General features: G+C 54.7%; 5 protein-coding genes across 5 annotated transcripts; 4 read left to right on the top strand and 1 right to left on the bottom strand.

Annotated features, from left to right (window-relative positions):
- Nucleotides 1-385: 385 nt before the first annotated feature.
- On the bottom strand, nucleotides 386-3,100 carry E0L32_008442 (uncharacterized protein; the record flags this gene model as incomplete). The annotated part of the gene is made up of 3 exons (XM_031143297.1): nucleotides 386-481; nucleotides 556-2,889; nucleotides 2,948-3,100. 3 exons carry the CDS (start codon nucleotides 3,098-3,100, stop codon nucleotides 386-388), a joined length of 2,583 nt encoding a protein of 860 aa, XP_030992267.1.
- A 2,923-nt stretch (nucleotides 3,101-6,023) lies between these two features.
- Nucleotides 6,024-7,206, top strand: E0L32_008441 (uncharacterized protein; the record flags this gene model as incomplete). The annotated part of the gene is made up of 3 exons (XM_031143296.1): nucleotides 6,024-6,245; nucleotides 6,301-6,560; nucleotides 6,615-7,206. 3 exons carry the CDS (start codon nucleotides 6,024-6,026, stop codon nucleotides 7,204-7,206), a joined length of 1,074 nt encoding a protein of 357 aa, XP_030992266.1.
- An 812-nt stretch (nucleotides 7,207-8,018) lies between these two features.
- Nucleotides 8,019-10,200, top strand: E0L32_008440 (uncharacterized protein; the record flags this gene model as incomplete). The annotated part of the gene is made up of 3 exons (XM_031143295.1): nucleotides 8,019-9,205; nucleotides 9,274-10,061; nucleotides 10,133-10,200. 3 exons carry the CDS (start codon nucleotides 8,019-8,021, stop codon nucleotides 10,198-10,200), a joined length of 2,043 nt encoding a protein of 680 aa, XP_030992265.1.
- Nucleotides 10,201-13,396: 3,196 nt separating this feature from the next.
- On the top strand, nucleotides 13,397-15,315 carry E0L32_008439 (uncharacterized protein; the record flags this gene model as incomplete). Its single annotated transcript, XM_031143293.1, has 2 exons — nucleotides 13,397-13,829; nucleotides 13,934-15,315. The coding sequence occupies 2 exons, from the start codon at nucleotides 13,397-13,399 to the stop codon at nucleotides 15,313-15,315; spliced, it is 1,815 nt and encodes a 604-aa protein (XP_030992264.1).
- Nucleotides 15,316-16,169: 854 nt separating this feature from the next.
- Nucleotides 16,170-18,958, top strand: E0L32_008438 (uncharacterized protein; the record flags this gene model as incomplete). Its single annotated transcript, XM_031143292.1, has 4 exons — nucleotides 16,170-16,298; nucleotides 16,365-16,443; nucleotides 16,506-18,758; nucleotides 18,834-18,958. 4 exons carry the CDS (start codon nucleotides 16,170-16,172, stop codon nucleotides 18,956-18,958), a joined length of 2,586 nt encoding a protein of 861 aa, XP_030992263.1.
- Between the last annotated feature and the right edge of the window lie 844 nt (nucleotides 18,959-19,802).

Raw genomic sequence — 19,802 nt, 5'->3', positions numbered from 1 at the left:
TTGGCTTCTCAGACGCGTCCAACAAAGGCTATGTTGACCTGTGTTGGACGAGTTGTCGGTGCATAAACACGGTGCTGCGGCCAAATGTTTGAGTCAACGTGGTCGTCCCAAACCTGTGATAATAATATGAGCATCATTACGATGGGCAAGAGACAGATGACTGGAGAGTGATGAATCTCTATAAATGTAGTAATGCCAATGTAATGAAGTACCTAGGTAAGCTGAAACCAAATACCAAAAATAAACTCCTCTCCTCATACGCAATGCGTTATATCCAGAGGTTTAATTTACATATCCAGAAAAAAAGGAGAACGGACGTGAACCCGTGTATCTATAATCGTTTCATGCCGGATGCCCATGTGGCTGACGTCTCCTTCGTCAAAAGTTACGATCGTGGGCTAAGCGGACTCTTGCCTGGGCCCGCCGCTCGCTTGAGTGCCCTAATTTCGTCCTCGAGTTTCCTCCTTGCCATTTGCTCGGTCTGGGCCCAGGAGTTAGCATGCCGTGATTGACCGTCGGAACTGGGGTGGAAGGGGGAATCATAGTAAAGCTTACCCTGAGCTCTTCCTGGAACTTCTTCCTCTCCTCCTTCATCGTGGCCCTGAACTGCTCGCTGAGCATCGTCGCGCCGGCCCTCGACGAGCCGGTCGGTGATGGCGGCGGCACCTTGAGCTTCTCGCCGTCGAGCTCCTCCTTGAGACGCGCTACCTCGGCCTCGAGCTTCTCCCGCACCTCGCGCGCCTCGGACTCGATTGATGACCGGGCGGCGAGCGCGTCGTCCAGCTTGCCCTCGAGCTCGAGCTTTTCGCGCTCCGCTGAGATGGTGTCCTTGGTCAGGCTTTCGAATTCCTTGAGCGTGCTCGCGAGCTCGGTGCGCAGCTTGTCGACCTGTCCCTGCAGCTCCTGGTTCTGGGAAGACTTGGCCAGCGCCGCTACGTCGGCGGCGCGCTGGGCCCGAGAGCCGTAGGCACCCTCCAGCTCCGCCCTGGCGATGGTGGCCTCTGTCTTGAGCGCGACAAGCTGCACGTTGAGATCTTCGAGCTCGGCGTCCTTTGCCTTTGCCTCAGTGGAGAGCTTCTCGGCCTCTGCCTCGGCCGACTTCTTAGCTTCCGACACCTCGTCGAGCTGGGTCGTGAGGCTCGCGACATCGGACTCGACGCCTGCGAGCTGGGCTTGAAGATCCTTGCTGGTCTTCTCGAGCGTCGCGATCTTGGCGTTGCGCTCCTTGAGCTGCTCTTCCGCCTGCTGTAGGGCTTTGGCCTCGCTGGCAGAGCTGGCCTCGCGTGTCGACTCGAGATTATTGAGGGCGTCGGCCAGCTTCTCTTGAGCGTTAACCGCGTCCATTTCTGCTTTGGCGAGAAGAGCTTGCGTCTCGACCAGCTCGTCTGCCTTCTGCTGCAGTTCACGATCCTTCTCTGCGTCAGACTTGTTGTTCAGTTCGCGTTGTTGCTTGATCTGGCGCTTCAGCACCGACTTCTGCTCTTTAAGCTTTGTGGTCTGGGTGTACAGCCACCGGACCTTGGTCGAGAATGCCTGAATGGAGTAAGGCCCATCGGTATCGACAGACTCGTCCCCGGACATGTCGTCATCATCTGCAGGTAAGCCCATTTGCATTCGCTTTTCTCTACGGTCCTCCTTCTCCTTTTGAATGCTCGCAAAGCCAGACTGGATGACTTCCCACAGGCCGGTCAAGACATTCTCGACCTGGTCCATATCCTGCTTCTGAGATGCGGACGAACTAGCGTTGGACACCTCGTAATCAATGGCGCGTAATGAGTTTTGAAGCCAATCAAGTTGTTGATCCATGTCAGCTTGCGATGCATCAGGGGGCGAAGGGAGGTTGGCATTCCGTAGTATGTTGCGGAGGTCCAGGTTGATATTGGCGAGCCTGTCGGATGCATTGCCAAAGGAGGCCTGGGCCTGGAACCCTTGCACAGCAGCCAGACCCTCATCAAGATATCTCAAGTGACTGCTCAGGAGCTCGCCAGAGCCGGAGCGACCGGAAGGGGGGTTTGCGTAGCCCTGATTCTGAGCGGGATTGAATTTGACGATGACATCTCGAAGTTGCTGGTTCAGGCCTGCCATCCTCTTCTCCGTCTCTGTGATGACCCTGAGCTGTGAAGAGCTCTCGCGCTGCAACGCTTCCAGCTCAAGGTTGGCAGAGTCGTTGCTAGCCCGTAGCTGTCCTATCTCGTCCCTCAAGCGGTCGGCCTCCTCTCGCAATTCCTTCGTCTCCTTTCGAATAGGTGACTTGACTGGAATTTCGATAGCATTCCTTTGACGATCCTGATCGATTGGGAAATAGAGGCTCCTATCATCAATCTGCATGTCCTCAATGACAGGTTCCATACTATTACGACCGTTTGAGTATGTGTACAGACTCTCCGGACTACCGGGAATGCCGTTCATTTGGTGAGGGGGGACCGGTTTCCGCGACGCCTTGTGGGTTAACTGCAAGATACCAGCTGTGTGTTGTAATATCTTGCGTTGCGGCTCCATGATGCGCTTCTCCAGTCGGAAGAGCTCCGACGCCAGCTCTTCACATCTCCGTTCACATGCTTGGCTTTCTGCCTCTGCCTCCTTCGCGTCTTGACTGCCGCTATGCAAATGGCCTAGGAGACTGTGTCGGTTGGTGGACTGGCGGGGAGAGTAGAGCTTGGCCATTGAATGAGCAGCATCGCGATACTTCGATTGGATAGCCAGGTTCGCCCTCGTCTGTTCGATTCGCTGCTGCAGTGACACACACTGTTTCTTGAGGTGATCGATCTCTTCCTGTGACAGGATCTCGAACTCCTTGCTATCCGCTAGCGCGGTCTCTGTGAGCAGATGGACCTGAACTGAATCCTTCAAATCCACGAGGGCCGAACTCTGCGGCCGTTCCGGGTTCAACTAGAAGCGGAAAAGTTAGTCCTCTAGGGTTGTAGAGGAGATGGTTCCCTACACCTACCGGGTTGTATAGCGGCTTGTCTCCCTGGAATCCGTCCATGACTTCTTGACGATATCCTTCCACCATGTGTCTCCCGCTTGGCTCGATGGCCGGAAGAGGCGCATAGTCCTCCGGCTCGTAGCCGTACACTTGCCTCGTTCCAACCCCGTTCATTGTGCTTCGTTTGTTATAGCCAGATAATCCAAAACTCCAACGTTGAGGTGTGTTAAGACATTATTCAAAAGGAGGGACCCGATTCTTTGGTGGACACAGCCATTAAGGGCTTATAACAGCCGAGAGCGTTGCCTGGGTGGTAAGGTGATTGGTCTCGGGTGGTTGGTCAGAACTCGACAGGTGAAGTCGCGAGATCTGTCGGGTGCTCTTGGGGATCGGGCAAGTCGCAGCCCCCTCGACAGCTTCGGCAAGGGAAACGTTTGGTCACACGCACGCAATGTCTGGTAAATGGCGGTATCGCGGTCGCAGGTGCTTAGTTTCGAGGTTTGCAAGCCTGCTCGACAATCATGGGCTTCGAATCCAGGGGAGTAATGCTGTCGTCAAAATTCGTCACAGAATCGCCGGGGGTTGTCGAAAACGGAGGGGAGTGGGACAAAGCTACCCTTTTCCCTTTACGCATCCATTCCGCGGGCATTCCACGCTGCGGCGTGTGTCTCCAGCAGGCCCGGCCCCAAATACAGCCGCTGGAATGTACCTTTTGGTGCTTGCACAGGGTAAAATGTACCTAAACGTGGAGGCTCCATCCGTCGCCAATTAGGGGCGGTCTCTCCCGCGTGCCCGTCAGTCCGGGGTCCAAATCCTCCATCCTCTCTCTGTGTGGCAATAGGGAGGTGTCATTGCACTGCATATAGGTTACCTTATGAAGTACCAATCTGCACACATCACCGGATGTATTGCCGCCCTCGTACCTTTTCAGGTCATCATGAGACTTTTGAGAGATCCCGCAATCAGCGGCCTCCAGTGCATCAAAGCCTGCTTGACCTGGAATCTATTCTACTCCCAAATTGCTACGCGACAACACTTGCATTAGGCTGGCGCAAGCTGCCTCCAAAATTGAGATTAGCGTTCACAGCCGCAATTTTTCAACGCCAGGCAATTTCCCATCCTCGATGATCGCTGACATGGATCCACCTGCACCATTGTCGCGCTGACCGTACGGAGTACATGCCGTCGTATCTGTCTGTTCCTGGCACGTGTCTGGGTAGCTGACAAGTTGTCTGTGAGCATAGACACTATCGCCCCAGTATCAATACTTGAGTTGAGGCTGCTTGCGCGTGGGAGTCTCATGTTATCGCGTTCGTGGATGCAACACGAGCCTTAAACGCGCATCTAGATAGAACAATTGCAAAGGTTTCCAGGTTCAGGACAGTCGTCGGCTCCTGACCGGCATCCAGTGATTTCTTTCTTGAGTCAACCAGTCATCGAGCCGTTTGACCTCTCATCGGAACGCCAGTGACTCTATTAGGTGATCATAGTGTCTAGGCGAGCTTTCGCCTGCGCTCTGTGCAAGGCAATGATGATCTAATCGGAGATCCTACAGTGAGGCCAAGTGCTATGCCTTCCGCCGTCACAGCGGCCCTCTAAACTGGTCTATGACCTGTTGGCCCAATGTCCGCCGCCTGGTCGCATCTCCGTCGCCCTGACGCTGCTGAGTGCCCGTCGAAGCGGCGGAATTCTCCCCTTCCAATCTCCGCCTCAAGCCTTCAAACTCTTGACTCCTCTTTGTTGGCCGTAAGCCCACTACCCAGCCCGGCACACGCCACCGTATGAGTGACCCGGGTAGTAGATCGTTCCTCCACGAGTAGCCGACAACCCACCCCACGGCGGCGCTGACCAGCGAGCCTGGCCACTGAAACAGTGCCAACTGGACAGCAAGTAGATAGCGGTACGACTTGTCGGAGAATGTGAGCCCGACAAAGTCGTCGTTCGTCGGGGGAGCGGCTGAAAACGCTAGCCGGTAGTTGTAGATATGCGGCACCATGGCATGATATTGAGCCAGAAGGGCAAAGATGATGGGCGTCGGACCAGCCGGAAGATAGTTGAAGGCATCGAGCCGGAATGTCATTGCCCGTAGGAGGAATATGATGGCTGGTGGAAACAGTGTCGTCAGGAATGCCGAAACGACGATAAATGACTTGAGTGCTATCAGTATTCTGCCCCTGGAACGTTTGTAAGTCAAGGGCTTGAAGGGGGGGCCTACAGCATATTTCCTAGAACCCCAGAACCTCTCGATGATCCTCATGTTGTAGAGCGTTATTGCTGCGAACAGCACTTCTGTTGAATTGGTGTAGGAGAGCTGATATATCAAAACCCGCCATGTCTGATGATAGCGCAATATGTGTGGATCGATGAGGATGTAGAAGTAATGCTTGACATCGAACAGGCTGACTGCGATGGAAGACGCTACCAAGCCTAGAACAAGGCTGCGTGTGACCGGTGCATTTGTGAAAGACATCTTGCCCGGTCGATTTCCCGTGAGAGCTTTGGAGCTATCTTGTGCGCATAATGGGCGCCGCAATAGGCGAGATGCGATCCGGCCTGGAGCTTTGCGGGGTCTGGCACCCGGTGTTGTGTTGGAATATTATACTGAGTAGCTCGGCTTGCAGTAGTAGGCTTTGGCCCAGTTTCGCAATGTTCCTCAGACACAGCGCTCGCAGAGGGAGTTGAAGTGGCGGGCCCAGCTTGCAAGGTGTACACTTCCGGCTGGTGATGCTAATTGCGTATTTGGCCTGTGAAGGCCGGGCGGGTGGACCACGCCGTACCACTTGCGGACCCACCTCGCGCTGACCAGACTGAACTCCCCAGCCTCAACTGTGACGTGCCACTAGTTGACGACAGGTGGCGAGCTGAGCAGCATCATCAATCCCTCACTTTCTCTCGTTCTCGTGCTTAGAGGTTCATTATATCGATAGTCCGTTATTGCGATTTAGATCTGCATGGGACAGACCGCGTGCCGCTCGCTCTACCTTCCAACGATCATTCCCGCCGCAAATATTTCTCCTTGATTCGCGATTACCTATGTTGGTTCGATTGCCTCGCCTCTATTTTCATCGAGACTAGACAACCTGGTAGATCCGTCGATATGACGAGTCTCTACTTTCCCCGCATACGCAACTGGTTCTTCAGCTCGCCGCCGGCAGAATGGGCCCTCAACCAGCTGCGCGAGCTTATCATCGGCGCTCTCTCCCAAGGACCCATCCCGCGGCATGTAGCATTTGAGATGGATGGCAACCGGCGATATGCACGGAGTCACAAGATTGAAACCATAGAAGGGCATCACCTGGGTTTTGAGGCTCTCGCGAGGGTGAGTGGAGGAGAACTGCAGGAAACAATCGTGGGTAGAGCTGACCAAGGAGTAGGTGCTCGAAATATGCTACAAATGCGGTGTCAAGGTGGTCACAGTCTACGCATTCAGCATTGAGAACTTCAACCGACCCAAATACGAAGTCGACGGGCTTATGGAGCTGGCGAGGGCCAAGCTCGAGCAGCTGACGCAACACGATGAGCTGCTAGAGCGATATGGTGCCAGGGTGTGCATTCTTGGACAGAAGGATCTGATCCGTGCCGACGTGCTGGAAGTTGTTGAGCGCGCCGAAGAAAACACCAAGAACAACAAGAAGTGCGTGCGACTCATAGCCCTGGGTCACTGGAAATACTGACATCAAGCCAACAGCTGTGTTCTTAACATATGTTTCCCCTATACCTCCCGGGAGGAGATCACCCAGTCTATACGTGCGACTGTACAAGAGTACTCAATGCCGCCGCGTCCCCAAAATACGCCGTTCTCGCAGACCCGCATCAAGCAAAAGATCCTCTCCAAGCAGGCCGATGGAACAGAGTCCTTGTCTACCATCCGTGAAGGCTCCCCTACGCCGTCCTCGTCAAGATCAGAAGATGTGGATGACTCTGTCTCATCCTCTACGACGCTACCAACGACCGACTCGCCACCCTCGCGAACTGGGGCGGCACACAACATTACCATATATCCGAATCCGGAGAACATCACCACGGATACCCTTGACAACCACATGTACACCTCTGGCAACCCACCCTTGGACATCTTTGTCAGGACTAGTGGTGTGGAACGACTTAGCGACTTCATGTTATGGCAGTGCCACCAAGATACCCAGATTTTCTTCCTCAAGTGTTTCTGGCCGGAGTTTGACCTTTGGCAATTCCTGCCGGTCCTGGTAGAGTGGCAGTGGCGGCAAAAGCAGAAGGCAAGGGATGAGAAGCCGCGGCGGCATCTTAAGAAGCAGCCCTAAGGACGTCATCCTCAATTCTCACATCGAATACCTCAATAGTGTCTCAAGGATTGCTCTTTTAGACCAAGTGTTCTCATTCAAGACTGATTACAGCCAGCCAGCGAGCCATGGGATTCATAGAATACGTAGATAGCTGTGCACAATTTCACACCTGGAGTGGTGTTCCGGGGCCGTTGTCACAAGGAGGTGTAGTGGTAGTGCACAGAGCCGAGCCGGAAGATTTCTCTATGCTTCGCAAATTTTGCTCGGATTTCCATGAACAGGTTTCCAATGACATGAAGGAGGCCTATATTCTGGAGTGTTGACTTTGAGTCTGGTCTGGTCAAAAAGCTCCGAGATAAATTGACTTTCTTTATCTTATCTGTTATCAATGACGTTATCGGCCCTGTTTGGGGGAACAACATCGGTCCGAGTGCGGAGTTTGCATCAAATGTCAGTGCATGACTGGTCAGCGCATCAATGCTGGCGCGACCAGCGCATCTGGCACCGACCGCACTGGGTGGTTTATTAGCAGCAGCAGGGGCCGCCCCAAAGTAACCGGCAGATCTCGCAAGCTCACAATCGCCCTCCGCAGCACCTGCTTTTTCCCCTTCTCATGCCACTCGCGCTCCGATCAAGACTTGCAGAGAGGGATGGGACCCGAGGGATCCATACTTGTTTGAGGTGCCCTTGACTTCATCTTTGTCCGAGACTCATTCGAGTCGGTTCGCAACACCTCGCCTTCAAACCCACCTTGCGACTCACGAATCCACGGTCGCGTCTTCCCGGGTTTTTCTCCTCGACACTTCCTCCACCCCATAGCCCCCCTCACGATGAAGACGGCAAAGCCGCCTGCTGCGGGCACTGAGGCTTCTTCGAGCCGTAGATCGCAGCCTGTGCGCCAGACTAGAACGAATCCGCCGCGAACGACAGCCGGCTTGAATCGAAGCTACTCGAGGGACTCGCTCGCTGGCGGCCCTGCGCACGACCAGCCCATCGAGATCTTCCCTGCTGTTACACACTTCGCCGATGCTATTACGGCTCTCCCGAAAGAGCTGGTTAAGCACTTTACGCTCTTGAAGGAGGTCGATGCCAAGGTCCACTTGCCCGAACAAGGACTGTTCCAGCTTGTCGACGCGGCCCTCAGCGCACCAACCCCCGATCCATCGCGGCCAGTCAATGATGGTGCAAGCAGCATCGCGCCAGCATCAGCTCCAATGAGTGTTCAAAATAGCTCCACCGGAGTGCCTCTTCCTCCGGGTGCACTGATCGAGGAACAAACCAACCCGTCTGTTTTCGACCTCAGCAACTTGCCGCGTCGGCAGCTATTCCGACAAGCAGCGTTTGACATCAAAGAAATGCTAGTAGCGCTTGAAGAGAAGAATCACGTCATTTCCACGGCGAACGAAGCTCTTCATAAGCAGCTCGGTCGGATTGACGAGGTCTGGCCGTTCCTGATGGACGAGTTCAGCGACGAGGCGAAGTGGGGGAGTATTACACATTGGGCCTATGCTGAGAACCGAGCTGCTCGCGCAAGCAATGCTCAGACCGAGCGCTCACGCCGCGAGGGCGCGGCCAGTCTATCCGCCGCTGCGCAAGCGATAGCCGAGGAAGCTGCCGCACGCAGCGATGCGAGGAAACAAGCTGTGGCTGCCAAGAGGGGCATCAAGAACCAGCAGCATCAGGATTCAGACTTCGATGATCACGACGGTAAACAAAAGGGCGATGGGGCCAAGAAATCCGGGACGAGCAAATCGCGGAAAGCTCCTGCGCAGTCAAGCGCAGCGACTGCTGGCCCCGGGTCTCATAACACGAATGCCGAGCCCAATCCAGCTCCGAAACGTCGCAAGGTTGAGAAGACTACCAATGGCAATGGGCCCGCAGACAAGGCCTTGAGCACCGTGTTTGGTAACAACGCAGCCAAAGCTAAGCCCAACAGCCCACGCTCAACACCTGCTCCCGACGGCGCTCCAAAGAAGCGCAAGGCCCTCCCGACCAGTGGAAATCAGGCCAAGAAAAGGTATGCACAACACGAATACTCTGTGATACGCAGGAGAAGCCAAGCCAAACTGACATTGGGAACGACAGAAACCCTCCCGCCACAACCCCTTCTGCGACATCTTCTCCCGTTATCGGCGCTTTCCCCGACAAGGCGCCTGTTGGACGAGCTTCGCCGGCACCCTCTGCTACCGGAAGGCCAGCTTCGTCCCGAGCTAGGCAAAACTCTACGCAATCGAATGTTGATGTTGCGCGACAACGGCCATCTTCGGCAGCCTCCAACAAACCGAATGGCAATGGTTCCATACTCCCAGAACTTGCACCTAACGGTAGCCGTGCTGCGAGCGAGAACAAAGTGGCTAAGGAGATCAGTGCTGCTCCCAAAGTCGATGAGCCCAAACCCGAAATCGAGCCGCCGGCACCAAAGCCTCCCGTGAACCCGCCTAACGAAAAGAAGGAGGCGCCTGCGAAGGTTGACGAAGTTGAGACGAAGAAGGAGCCCACCCCCACAGTACCGACTGCGCAGACTGTCACAACCAAAAGCGGGAGGGCCAGCAAGCCATCCACGCCGGCGCTGGCGACATTCGCCGAGGCCTCCCGGTCCCGTCCCTCGAGGAGCGGAGAGAATGGCGCCGCCCCCAAGAGGAGCCACAAGAAAGGCGCATCTGCGGCCGCTGCAGCACAGGCCCTTGCAGCCCAGCTTGCTGACGAGAGCGCCAGCAGTAGCCGTCAAGAGGAGGATGATGAGGAAGACCCCCTATACTGTTACTGCAACGGCGTGAGCTACGGCGAGATGATTGCGTGCGATGCGGATGACTGTGCCAAGGAGTGGTTCCATCTGGAGTGTGTCGGGCTGAAGGTTGCGCCCAAGGGTAATAGTAAGTGCTTCCTCCAGGTTAACCCCCCTTTTTCCCAAAGACGATATCGTAAGTGCTGACCATATATTTAGCGAAATGGTACTGTGAAGACTGCAAGAAGCGGCTCAAGATTGGGGACCGCAAATCGAGTGTGCGATGAATGAGGCGTACTCCTCGCCGGCGTCTTGTCTTGACAGACCTCACTCATGGTGGCTCACTATTAGTACATATCTGGCGGCGTTATGAAGCGGTTTCTCAAAGTCATTTTCTCAAAGGCGTTTTGATCTGGGCATCATCTCAACGGCGTAACGAAAAGCCTTGACACCGGAAGAGTCGAGCCTTCTGGTTGGAGTTGGCAGTGATAAGGAGGAGAATACTAGGATACCTTGATAATCGGCTTAGAAAAGCCTAGCGAAATCATGGTTAGCTGTGCTTGAGAAACAGGTAGGCAACCATAGGTAGATTAGGCCTTGATGTAGGACATCAAGCTATGATGTTCTGGTGATAGGTGTACGAAATATAGGGCAGACGATTTGACCTCGAAACATCTTGTCACTGGTATCTTGCTGCGCTGACCTTGCCGGGCCTACAGATGCGGTTTGGCGGTTGAAAGTCACAACACAGCATGGCATTCCGGGCATACCAATCGAGGGGCTAGTGAATGAACGAATGCCCTATGATAGGCCACCTGCATGCTCAATGAGACGGGCAAGCCAGGAACGCCAGGCCAAGTCAAGCATCTCTGCTTCGTAGGACGAGATGCAGTTGCATTTGTTGTACAATTAGATTAGATCCATGTCCATTAGCTGAAGGGGGAAACAGGGGCATGACGTGCCCTCCTTGTCCATGAACTGTGGGGTAGGCATGGCGCTAGGCTGGGAATGGCGAAAGCTTACCATGCCTTCCGGGCTCTCTGCTACCATGCCGCTACAGAGCGGTCTGGCCGACTTGGCCTGTTCCTTTTTTTCCCTGCCCACTGTCGGTCAAGCTCCCAGGGGTCCGTCTCCAGCCGCCGCTACGAACCGGCGCATGGGCAGGGGTTTTTGGCGCGGCGCGCGTCCTAGGGGGACTAGTGGTCGCAAGAACCCCATGACCGGGGGCCACGTGAACCTTGGGAGGCTTTGGACATGACAAAAGGGTTGGGGAACGGGAGTGGCGGACGGAGATTGACGATGCCGGACAGACATCGTCTCTGGTCAGAGAGAGGCAGGGAGGGGAACGAAAAAGAGTGCTTCCAATCACCCTCATTGCATTATTCACACCTGGACCGTCGAACTGCATGTCCTTGCTCCGAGCGAATCGAGCAGCTGGCTTCGCGGTCCGTTTGTAGATGAAGGAGTCGGACCTACTCCGTTGGCCAGATCCATGGTATCTTAGTATCCTCCCTTAGAAGTTAGAGCACCGACCAGAGTTCGGAGCCCCGTAGCTAGCCGCCGTCCGTAAGGGATCTCGCAGCTGTGAAAGTGGAAGGGTTCATGTCGGTGTACCTGTTCTCATCCAACAATGTGATGGTATGGTGCTATGGCGAATCCGTTACAGGAGGGCTGCCATGAGCCTGTGATGCATTGCTGGGTCATAGTTCAGTGGTTGGTCGATCAGATTCCTGCGTTTGAGTTGCATCCCGTCATTTCTCCCCGCCGTCGCGCCTTGCTCGCTTCCATGCCGGCTATCGTCACATCATATCTCTTGCGCCCAGTCTGGTTAATTGGCAAACCTCCATCTCGTGTCCATTACACACTTATTACGTGACTTGACGTCGGACGCTATGGTTCATGCTGCGCCTGGTGGTAAATTGCGACGGGAGCAAGAAGAGACCAGACTGGTGCAGGTACTCGGTCGGCATGTGTGGAAAGTCGGCTCTTGGCGCCCGCTGGTCGCCTTCCCTCGGAGATGATCTTTGCGCATGTTTGCTTGTTGGAGTGCTACTCGTCTTACCTGTTTCGTGTCCCCGCTCCCGCGTAACACGATGCGATGGATGAGGCGCTCCCAACCAGGTGACACCGCTTAGTATGTCTGGCATGGTCTGACGAGGCACGGGGCTCATCCGCAGCCGTTCTACATACAACGTGCTCCGTATTATCAGGAAAGACGACCAACATCTTGTGGACCGCCCAGCCTGGGCAAGAGTCTCTTTTTTGGGGAAGTCATGATTGAGCGTCGGTTGATCACCGATCAACCTTCAGTTCTCCACCTCCCGCTGTGAAAATAACAAATTTTCGTCTTCCTTTCTGGCCGGTGTGTGTGGTCGATGGTTGGATGGTACTCGAATCGGTTGCGGTTCAGCATTTCTGCCCCTCCACCATCCGCCATTCCAAGAGGCGAGGGTCTCATGGAGGATTTTCCATTACTCAATCCCAACTCAATGGACCCATCGTTTCTGGTGCCAATCCTAGGCCGGGACTGGCAGGCCAGCCCAATGCCTGGTGTTGCTTTTGGCTAGCCCCTTCGTAGCCGCCGACGGCGGTGGTCGGCAGTGTCGGGGTACAAAGAGACAGCCCCCGACTCGGAACTCGCCCATTCATCTTAGGTCATCGTATCACCCATGCGAGGAATCCGGTACCTGACAGGGGATGCAAATTTAAGCCTGGAACCTCTGCGCTGGTGCCTTCTTTTTGTCCACCTGACAGGGAAAATACCCATTCTTCGATTTCTATTACTCAATCCCAAGCAACACCAAGCATGGGCTATGCGCTCCTGCTTCGCTCGACTCTCGCCCAAGTCGCCTTCCTGGCCCCGGGTCCGGTGGCCATTAAAAAAATACAAGATCCGTTAAATCCATCACACGATGTTTTCTCATGCAAGGAGAGAGATGTGCCGTTCCTACTGTTGTCACGCGGTCGCATCCTGGTGAATCGTCCTGTTGACTGACTTGTCTGCCCGCACCTTTTCGCGACAATCTTTTTTTCTTGTTGTCGACTACACCACCGCCAGACGATAGACAGGCAAAAAGACGAATAGCAAAAACAAGACAGCAGCACTCGAGTCGTGTCACCACCAGGGCACCCAGGTCCATTTCTCGTGGTGCTTCCCCGCATCCCAAGACGTTGCCTTTACCTAACTTTTCCACTCTTTGACTAATAGAAAGGTAGCCGTTCGCCTTTCTTTACTTTTCGTGATACCCCCGGCCGTCCTGCCTTTGGGACCGCACACCTTGCAAAGCCTGGGGCGGGCGCGGCATCGCTCCGCATCACACCAGTTGTGCCTAGTGCAGCAAAAAAAACAACACACACACCCCCCCGGTGCCGAACCATACCTTAGGAACCTCCTGTCGCCTTCCCGTCTCAATGGACAAGCAGCTGCAGGGGGCTTTGGTACAACAAAAGCCCGGGTCTCCCCCTACCGACCACCACAAGAACATGGCTTCCGCTACAGACACTCGACGATCTAACACACCAGAGAGGCTTGGTAGATCCTCCTTCTCTTCTATCCGCGAACGCGACGACGATCTTGCCCAGACCTTTACCTCGTCCAAGATCTCCTCATACAACACACCACTCGAACACGCCATTGACGACTCGTCCGCCGACGAGGATACTATGTTGGCAACGCAGACACAGTTCGCACCTCCCATCACTCAGCCGTCGAGCAGACTTCATGGCTACTGGGCCCCGCCGGACTCCTTCAAGGGCTGGAAGGGCATCAACGTGAAGGGTAAGCTCGCGAGCAAGAGCTTTGGTGATCTCCAGATATTAAACAATGCGTGGAAGCCGGCGCCCAGCCCACCTCGGGTCAGAGGTCGGGCCGCCCCCGGTGAAGCCATTATCGAGGTGCTTCCGATCGAAATTCTAAGTGAGTTGTGTTCTCCCCCTCCTCTCTCTGTCACTGCAGAGTCGACGGTGCTGCGAAACGGGCATTTTTTGGGGGGGCAGTTTGGCTGACTGCAACACTGCTAGACAACATCATCGGTTTTCTTGAGCTTGACATCCCGCCCAATGGCATTGAACGGCGCAATGTCGACCTCATGTCGTGTCTCCTCACGTCCAAGACCATGCACACCGCCACCTTGAACACGCTCTACACCAAGGTCACCATTCCCCACTCGAGAATCTTCCACAAGTTCCTCGTGAATATCACGGCGTATCCCGCGCTAGGCACGATCGTACGGCGGCTTGATTTCTCCCACTTCAACCCCTCCTCCCTATTCAGCACGGCCAGGGAGCGCCTACAGACGCGAAACCTGACGCCAGACACGCTGTTGCAGTGCCTCCAGCTCACCCCTTGCCTCCAGGAGTTTATGGCACAGGAGTACATTGACGATGAGCTGGACATCAACGTGCTACGCAAGCTGTTTACTGGGCTTGACCGGATCCGGGCCCTCGACTTCTGCGGATGCTCCTCCACAGCCTTCAAGAGTTCCTTCCTGGAGCTCACATCGGCGCCGCTACCCGAGACGCTCATGATCGAGCGCCTCTCCCTGCACAAGTGCCTGACGCTTCCCTCGAGCGTGCTCGACGCGGTCCTTCCCAGACTCAAGTTTCTCACCCATCTGGACGTCGCCGGTACGAGGCTCTCTAACAAAGCCCTCCAGTCGATCCCGCACACCGCCAAGTTGACTCATCTTAATCTGGCCAAGTGCAATGCATTGTCTGCCGACAACGTCATTGACTTTATCCAGAACCATCCTGCCGCCAAGCAACTTGTGTTTCTGAGCCTCGCCAGCGACGCAAGAAGCCATGAGCTGCTCTCTGCCAGCGACGTCACCACGCTGATCCCGCTTTTGCCAAAGACGCTCAAGTCGCTGAGCTTGAAGGGTAGCAAAATGAATGCGAGCCACATCGATCTGCTCCTCCCATTGACGAAGCACTTGGAGGAGCTGGCCTTGGGCCGGTCGCTGAAGCTGCAGGATGTGGATAGGCTCTTCATCCCCGATGAGTCGAAGCCTGTAGAGGAGCAGGTGGAGTGGGTGCCGCATACGATCAAGTACCTGGACCTCACTGACATGTGGGGCAACGAACTCGACTTGACTATCCTCTACAACGTGAGCTGTCTACTGAAGAGATACACGGAACCCCTGGAGGTTATCGAGCTTGCAGACGATGCATTCAAGCGCCTCCGCAAGTCCCCAGGCGCCATTGGCAGGGCCGGCTGGCGCATTTCCGACCTCCATGTCCGATCCTGGCTTGTCAGGAACCATGATCCTAACGAGCCGATGCGCGACGACGGTCGTCGCCCCTGGAAGATGGGCGCCCAGTACTGGGGCATGCGCAAGGTCCCCGTAACCGTCGCCGAGGTCGGAGGCATGTATGGGTCCTTCATGTTTGGGCGCCAACTGTAACTTTGGAACAAATGCACCACTGGCGACTAATATCTCTTGTTCCGAACTACTGGACCAAGCATTCGGGATTCTTTCAGCAAAATGGGACCGGCGGATCCCCTTGCACTATTATCAAACATTTTCACAGCGAAAGCAAGCACGGCGTACTGGGAGCAATTGGATTATCAACAAAAGCATTTGCTGGGAGTTTGGCCGCGTTCAGTCGGAGGCTCTGTGCAACAGAGAAAACAGAGGGACAAAAAAAAAGAGCAACGACGTTTTCACTTACAACTTATTTTTCAGCATGATGTCATGATAGTCCCCGGCAGGGGTAAAGAAGCCCTTTTCATCACTTTGCAGCGAAGAGTTTCCCTTATCAGCTTAGCGAGGGCATTTTTTTGGCTGGGCCGGGCATTCGGTCGAGGATACGGCTTCATACTCTGGTGGACGGGGCGTCGTTGTTATTCATCAGTTCATGAAGAAATTTGTTCTCAGCGTGGAGGAGGGGCACACTTGTCACGTCAGGAAACACCCCTAAATATCACAAGTAACTGTGTAATTACATGATGCATGATTCTGGGAGGATGCCTTGTGAATACGCCTAAGAAGAGCCAACCGGGGCGCTGGAGAGCGCCACAGCCAGAGCTGTTTCAGTGTGGCTGGAGCCCACCTACAACAGACATTACGTACTACGGGTCCGCCGAATATTTATGCCTCAGGCACTAGTACTTGAGACCCGCTGACTGTGGGAAGGCAACACCTGGAGCTTCCTCCCTGTCCGAAGCTTCGGTTCTTGAATCACTTCCAAGGCCATCCAATCCTTTTCGACAAACGCGTGTAGCTTCTGGAGCTTTCAGAGCATAGGAGCGGACAGGATGGCTCCGACACGCGATACTCCGTTCCGCTCGGCGGACATGAGTATGGTCCAGCTGTATATTTCCAACGAGATTGGCAGAGAGGTCGTCAACGCCCTCGGCGAGATTGGGCTGGTCCAGTTTCGCGATGTGAGCCTCCCTCCATCGCCGACAGGATACAAGTTTTGAGAAACTGAGATACTGACTATCGGGCAGCTTAATGGAGATGTTAGCGCTTTCCAGAGAGCCTTCACTCAGGAGATCCGACGCCTCGATAATGTCGAACGGCAGCTGCGTACGTCCCAGTCCGAGTATCACCTGCACTCAGCCCTTGTCCAGTTACTCACATACCTTTAGGGTACTTCCACTCTCAGATGGACAAAGCCGGGATCCAGCTCCGAAAGCTAGATCTCGACGTCGAATCTCTCGCCCCGCCGACGACGACCGAGATTGATGAGCTGGCCGAGCGAAGCCAGAGTCTCGAGCAGCGCGTGTTCCAGCTTAATGACAGCTACGAGACATTGAAGAAGCGCGAGGTCGAGCTCACCGAGTGGCGATGGGTCCTGCGGGAGGCCGGCAGCTTCTTCGACCGCGCTCACGGCAACGTGGAGGAGATTCGAGCCTCGACCGAAGAGGACGACGCTCCTCTGCTCAACGACGTCGAGCAGCACTACCAGTCCCCCGAAGTCGAGCGCTCATTCTCGGGCATGAACATTGGTTTTGTCGCCGGTGTTATTTCGCGGGACCGTGTGGGCGCCTTCGAGCGCATCCTATGGCGAACGCTGCGCGGAAACCTGTACATGAACCAGTCCGAGATCCCCGAGCCGTTGATCGACCCGACCAACAACGAGCCAATCCAGAAGAATGTGTTCGTCATCTTTGCTCACGGCAAAGAAATCCTGGCCAAGATTAGGAAGATCTCTGAGTCCATGGGCGCTGAGGTCTACAACGTCGACGAGAACAGCGATCTGCGAAGGGACCAGCTGCATGAGGTGAATGCTCGGCTCAACGACGTCCAGAATGTTCTGAGGAACACCCAGCAGACCCTCAACGCCGAGCTGTCCCTGATTTCGCAGTCTCTGGCTGCCTGGATGATCTTGATCAGCAAGGAGAAGGCCGTCTACAATACCTTGAACCTCTTCTCATACGACAGGGCCCGTCGCACCTTGATTGCCGAGGGATGGTGCCCGACCCATGATCTGCCTCTCATTCGGACAACCCTTCAAGATGTGACCAACAGGGCCGGTCTCTCTGTTCCATCCATCATCAACGAGATCAAGACCAACAAGACCCCTCCAACATACCTCAAGACCAACAAGTTTACGGAGGCGTTCCAGACCATTGTCAACGCTTATGGTACTGCGACCTACCAGGAAGTCAACCCGGCACTGCCCGTCATCGTGACCTTCCCCTTCCTCTTCGCTGTTATGTTTGGTGATTTCGGTCACGCCGTCATCATGTTTTGCGCCTCGGTTGCCATGATTTATTGGGAGAAACCGCTGAAGAAGGTCACTTTTGAGCTTTTCGCCATGATCTACTACGGCCGGTACATCGCTCTTGTCATGGCTGTCTTCTCCATGTACACCGGTCTGATTTACAACGATGCCTTCTCCAAGTCCTTGACCCTCTTCCCCAGCGCATGGCAATGGGATGCTCCAGAGGACTGGGTACCTGGTAAGATTGTCTCTGCCAAGCTGAAGGGCAACTACCGCTACCCCTTTGGTCTGGATTGGATGTGGCACGACACCGAGAACGATCTTCTCTTTAGCAACAGTTACAAGATGAAGATGAGTATCATTCTCGGTTGGGCGCACATGACCTACTCGCTCTGCTTCTCTTATATCAACGCGAGGCATTTCAAGCGTCCTGTTGATATCTGGGGCAACTTCGTGCCCGGCATGATCTTCTTCCAGTCTATCTTTGGCTACCTTGTTCTCTGCATCATTTACAAGTGGTGTGTGGACTGGTATCCGGCGGAGGGTCCTGCATCTGCCCCCCCTGGATTGCTCAACATGCTCATTTACATGTTCCTCCAGCCGGGAACTCTGGATGTGCAGCTTTACCGGGGCCAGGCGACTGTGCAGGTGATCCTGCTCCTCTTGGCTTTTGCCCAGGTTCCCATTCTGCTCTTCCTCAAGCCGTTCTGGCTCCGCCGTGAGCATAATCGGGCGCGTGGCCAAGGCTACCGCGGCATTGGCGAGCGCTCCCGGGTCAGCGCCCTTGACGGTGACGACGATGACGACGGACATGTTGGCAATGGACGCCTTAGCATGGAAAGCGACGGCGAGGGCGTCGCCATGATCACCCAGGACCTCGGCGATGATGAGCACGAGGAGTTCGAGTTCAGCGAGGTCATGATCCACCAGATCATCCACACGATCGAGTTCTGTCTGAACTGTGTCTCCCACACCGCCTCCTACCTGCGTCTCTGGGCTCTGTCCCTGGCCCATCAGCAGCTCAGTGCCGTGCTGTGGTCCATGACCCTGGCCCCGGCGTTCAAGATGTCGGGCATCGGCGGCGCCATCTTCCTTGTCGTTGCATTCTTTGCCTTCTTCTTCCTTTCCTGCGTCATTCTCATCATCATGGAGGGTGTTTCTGCCATGCTTCACTGTAGGTCTTCCCCATCCCCCCTCCGATATTTTCAGAACCGAGATCATGATGCTAATGTAATGCGCAACTGTGCAGCTCTCCGTCTCGCTTGGGTCGAGTCCTTCTCCAAATTTGCCGAGTTCGGCGGCTGGCCCTTCGCGCCGTTCTCGTTTACGACGCAGTTGGAGGAGTCGGAGGAGCTGAAGGAGTATTTGGGTTAAGACGGTGTATTCGAAGGGGGAAAGAGATAGCACGAGGCTCTAAGCAACGCTTCGCCTATAATCTGTTAATCTCTCGGCGACCTCTCGTGTACCATAAATAGATGTTATAAATAGTACGCCCCTTTGTTTTGGGGGTCATCATGCGACCTGTTTTACTATGTTCAATTGATGTAGTCCAATGTCGCCCAGTCAATCAATACCTGCTCACATATGGCAGGATCCCTGGACTCCGAGTGCAATTCCTTCTCTCGTCCCACGGAGGAAGCGGCGCACGGAAGGATATAATCTGCGCTCAACTCGTAGAGGGCATTTGCAACGGAGACCCATTCCTGAAACGGATCTTTCCGCGAGTATAAACCCCCCCCTTCTGTTCATCGCCTCGACCCGGGCTGCTCTCCACAATCAAACAGATTCGTTTTTGTCGACACATGCACGAAGGACGTTTCTCGAAAGTGATTTGAAGCATTTCAAACTTTGTATTGTAGCAATAGCTAGCTGGATATCAAGAAAGCACCCTCTTGTCTAGCATGTAATAGGGGCAGCAACCGAAAAAAGAAAAAAAAAAAAGGAACAACCCACTTTACAAAGGCAGCAGCAGCAAGGCAATGCAAACGGTAAACCCCGTCGAGGAACCCACCCAGCAGTAAGAGAAAAAATCAAGAACGCAAGGCTGCTGAAGATGCAAAATGCCCCGCCTTCCTCCTTCTCTCTTCGTCTTTCTTCTTCTTCTTCTTCTCCCGCGAAGACGATAAATGCAAATACTGACAGCAGGTTGCTGTCGCTGGTGTGCTTGTGTTCCTCCCGTGGCCTGGATAAAAAAAAAGAAAAGAACGCCGACTTGGGA

This window comes from Thyridium curvatum (genome assembly GCF_004353045.1).
Source record: "Thyridium curvatum strain D216 chromosome Unknown NODE_56_length_292564_cov_84.152122, whole genome shotgun sequence".
Lineage (NCBI taxonomy): Eukaryota > Fungi > Ascomycota > Sordariomycetes > Thyridiales > Thyridiaceae > Thyridium > Thyridium curvatum.
The sequence above is the reverse complement of the archived record's forward strand: the minus strand, read 5'-3'. Positions and strand labels throughout refer to the sequence as shown.